Source organism: Pundamilia nyererei, unplaced genomic scaffold (assembly GCF_000239375.1).
Source record: "Pundamilia nyererei isolate P.nyererei 1_Seehausen unplaced genomic scaffold, PunNye1.0 scaffold00366, whole genome shotgun sequence".
In the NCBI taxonomy this organism is placed as follows: Eukaryota; Metazoa; Chordata; class Actinopteri; order Cichliformes; family Cichlidae; genus Pundamilia; species Pundamilia nyererei.
In genome coordinates this window covers 319803-323654 of record NW_005187767.1, presented here as the reverse complement: position 1 = coordinate 323654, position 3852 = coordinate 319803, and the positions used below count along the sequence as shown (strand labels likewise).

At 43.3% G+C, this 3852-nt stretch overlaps 1 protein-coding gene across 1 annotated transcript in view; it reads left to right on the top strand.

The window, feature by feature from the left end:
• Positions 1-3852, top strand: part of ttc39b (tetratricopeptide repeat domain 39B) — a 19146-nt gene that overhangs the window by 14236 nt on the left and 1058 nt on the right. Inside the window, exons 7-15 of the mRNA XM_005752582.2 lie at positions 49-157; positions 340-407; positions 484-543; positions 785-946; positions 1045-1136; positions 1277-1397; positions 1517-1628; positions 3324-3441; positions 3557-3673. Of these exons, the coding sequence (XP_005752639.1) occupies positions 49-157; positions 340-407; positions 484-543; positions 785-946; positions 1045-1136; positions 1277-1397; positions 1517-1628; positions 3324-3441; positions 3557-3673 (959 nt within the window). The remainder of the gene's footprint in view (positions 1-48; positions 158-339; positions 408-483; positions 544-784; positions 947-1044; positions 1137-1276; positions 1398-1516; positions 1629-3323; positions 3442-3556; positions 3674-3852) is intronic.

Below are 3852 nucleotides of genomic sequence, written 5' to 3'. Positions count from 1 at the left end.
CTATAGGCTACACAGACAAAATCATACTGTTTCTCTATCTGTCTGCAGGGCTTTGGTTTGTCCCAGTTGAGAGAGGGAGCTTCCAGCCACAGTTTGCGGTCAATCCTCTGTGTTCTGACTCTGCTCTTCTACCACACATACGTCTCACTCATACTGGGTAGGAAACACTTTAATGTTTTTTTTTTGGGGGGGGGGGGTTCAGTCTTGGTAGAGAAACCTCAGCTTCACCATCTTAATCTGGGTTCAAATGTCCGACCACAAAGGCCTAAATAAAGCCAGAAGCATCTGCTGCTGCTTAGCAGATTAGGCAGTGAATGTTGTTGTGTTCTCTTTGATCAGGAACTGCAGAGGGGAACCTGGTGGAAGCTGAAGCTCTGCTGGAGCCATACCAACAGAAATACCCCAAAGTAAGTAAACCGCAAACAGTCGTCTAAGTAAACTCGGCCGTAACTAAATAAACATCATGTTTGTTTTTTCTTTTAGGGCTCCATAATCCTCTTCTACTCTGCTCGCATTGCCGCGCTGCGAGGAAACTTTGAGAAGGTTTGTCCCTGTGTTTTCAGACCCTCAGTGCCAAAGTCCAAATGAAAACTAGACGTTTCAGCGCAAGGATTTCAGCACATTTATCAGCTAAACAAAGAAGTAAAATTGTTCTCTGTTCTACTTTATGTGGAATTAAAATGAAGTTAATAGAAGTCTTTCCCTTTTCACTGGTTTTTCCCATCCCTCTGCACTTCCTTTACAAACCTGAACAGCAGGTCTAAGTGTTCTGTGTTTCTTTTAGGCTCGGGCCAAGTACGAGGAATGTGTGAGCAGCCAGCAGGAGTGGAAGCAGATTCACCACTTGTGTTACTGGGAGCTCATGTGGACTCACTCGTACCAGCAGGAGTGGGAACAGGCGTACCAATATGCTGACTTGCTGTGCAAGGAGAGTCGCTGGTCCAAGGTAAGCTCAGAAGAAAAACAGATGTGTTTCATATATCAGGCACAGAAATGGAACCATAAAAGTCTGCGATAGTTCAATATAAAACCTGCTCTCTGCAGGCTATCTATGTTTACCAGAAGGCAGCCATTTTAAGCATGATGTCAGAGGAGGAGCTGAAGAAGACGGGGGAGAATGTTGTGGAGCTCTTCAGGTCAGCCGGTTTTTTACATGTATTTTTTAAACACCCTGAGCTGAATTGACCTATGTGAAGTAGGTAGAGCCGAGCTATGTTTAAGGCCAGGATTAGCAGTAAGACAGTGTGTGTGTGTGTGTGTGTGTGTGTGTGTGTAGGCAGGTGGAGGGGCTGAAACAGCGCCTGGCTGGGAAGTCCATTCCAACGGAGAAATTTGCAGTGAGGAAGTCCAGGCGTTACAAAGCTGCTAACCCCATCCCCCTGGTCATCCCTTTGCTGGTACACAAACATTCACATGCACATAATAAACTCACTACTTTGACAGTTATTTAGTTGAGTGTGATGAACTCTGAATGAGCTGGTAGGGAAGTATAACGCACAATTGTTGTCTCTTTTAGGAGATGATGTACGTGTGGAATGGTTTCACCATCGTCGGAAAGCGAGCCGACTGTGCCGAGTCCCTGCTGGTAACCATAGAGAAGGCAGAGGAGCAGCTTCGCAATGACCCCAGTGAGCTCAACACTGCACCTCTGCTATTAGCACTACTGCTAACACCGTGTGCTGCCAATAGTATCTCATGAGAGTAAAACAGGCGTCCCACAGGGTTCTGTCCTGGGCCTGCTTCTATTTTGCTCATGTTAGTGATTTCAAGCCTGCCTGTAAGCAGCTGATATTAATATTTATGCATCTACACTGATTAAAACTCCTGAGACATCACAAAACTGTGCACATGGAGTCGGCTATAAGATGTTACAGCTGTTTTGTTAAGAATCTAATTACATTTAAGTCTTCGATAAAGCTTGGGTATTTTACACTCATTTGACACATTTTGTTGGAGCCTTTTTTGCTTTGAGAACTTCCTTAATTCTTTGTGTTAATGATTGAACAAGGGGTTCGAAAGAGTCTTCAGAAAATTCGGACCATGTTGACATGATAGCTTCACACAGTTTGACAGATTTGTTAGCTTCACATCCATGATTTGAAACTGCTGTTGGACTACATCTCAAAGGTGCTCTATGGAAGAGATCTGTGAGAGAGCTGGTTACTGTGGAGGCCATTTGAATACAGTGAGCTCATTATTACAGTTAGGCCATTTATACTTGGATTTTTTTACCCGTTTACTGAAACATATTCTAAATACATTTATTTACAAACAATGTGTAAACTCTGCTGTCCAGATTCAAATTGAATGAAGGGTTTATGAGGTGTGGGCAGTTCCTTCACTATGTCATTATCCATTGAGCAGATAAAAGGCCTGGAGTTGATTTGAGGTGTGGTGCTTGCATTTGGTTAAAGGAGCCCTCCATGTAGGTGAAACAAGCCGCCCTGAATCTGCAAAAACAGAAACAACCCATCTGAGAAATTTTTACAATATTTGGAGTGGCAAAATCTACAGTCTGGTACATCCTGAGAAAGAAAGGTGAACTCAGCAATGCAAAAAGACCTGGACATCCACGGAAGACAACAGTGGTGGATGATCACAGAATCGTTTCCTTGCTAAAGACAAACCCCTTCACAACAGCCAAACACGTCAACATTCTCCAGGAGTTGATATCCAAATCTACCACGAAGAGAAGACTGCGTGAAAGTAAATACAGAGGGTTCACTGCAAGGTGCAAGCCACTTATAAGCCTCAAGAATAGGATGGCTAGCTTGAATTTTGCTAAAACATTTCTAAATAAAAAAAACCAGCACAGTTCTGGAAAAACATTTATTGGAGAGATGAAACCAAAACCAACCTCTACCAGAATGATGGTGAGAAAAATACTACGGAGGAGGAGTGGAATAGGTCATGATCCAAAGCACACCACATCATCTGTAGAACACGGCGGACACAGTGTGATGTCTTGGGTGTGCGTGGCTACAGGTGGCACTGGGACACCAGTGTTTAACGATGATGTGACACAGGACAGAAGCAGCTGAAGGAATATGAGATGTTAAGAAACATGCTGTCTGCACAAATTCATCTAAATGTAGTCACATTGATTGGGCGGCGTTTCATAATGCAGATGGACAATGACCTAAAACATACAGCCAAAAAACAACTGGTGTATTCCAGGAGCTAAATATGTTTAAGTCTCCATTCTGAATCCTTTTATCTCAGAAGGCGTTAGGTTGTCATGTAAGGTTATTACTGCTGAATATTAGCGCATGGCTAATGAAAGATTATGTAAATCTATGTCTAACAGTCCATCTCTCATTCAGATCCGTCAGAGTTTCACACAGATGACAGCTGTCTGGTCCAGATGTTGAAGGGACTCTGCCTGAAGCACCTGGGCAGGTTACTGCAGGCTGAGCTGTGCTTCACACAGGTGCTCTCCAGGTAACACAAGCACAGATAAGAACACAAAAGCATGCCGACGACCTTGTTTAGGCACTTAATGCTGTGGTTTACCTTCTGAAAATAAAGATAATGCTTTAATGGGCTTTACTTTCAGTGAGGGTCGGATCAGATATGATCACTACTTGATTCCTTTCACCCTTTATGAGTTGGGTCTGCTGTATAAACAACAGGGAGACTTCCTCAAGGCCACCACATACATCGAGAACGCCAAGTAAGTTCTGCTTAAACACTCTTTATGAGCCATTCCTAAACAGACTGCTCTAACTCAGCTGTAATGTGAAAATCTGCAGCGCCCCCAAACTTTCAGTCTTATCTGTGCTGATCACACAAACAGAAAATGAAGCATTTCCTGTTTATTTTCATTGTTTCATTTTCATTACTTCTGCCACC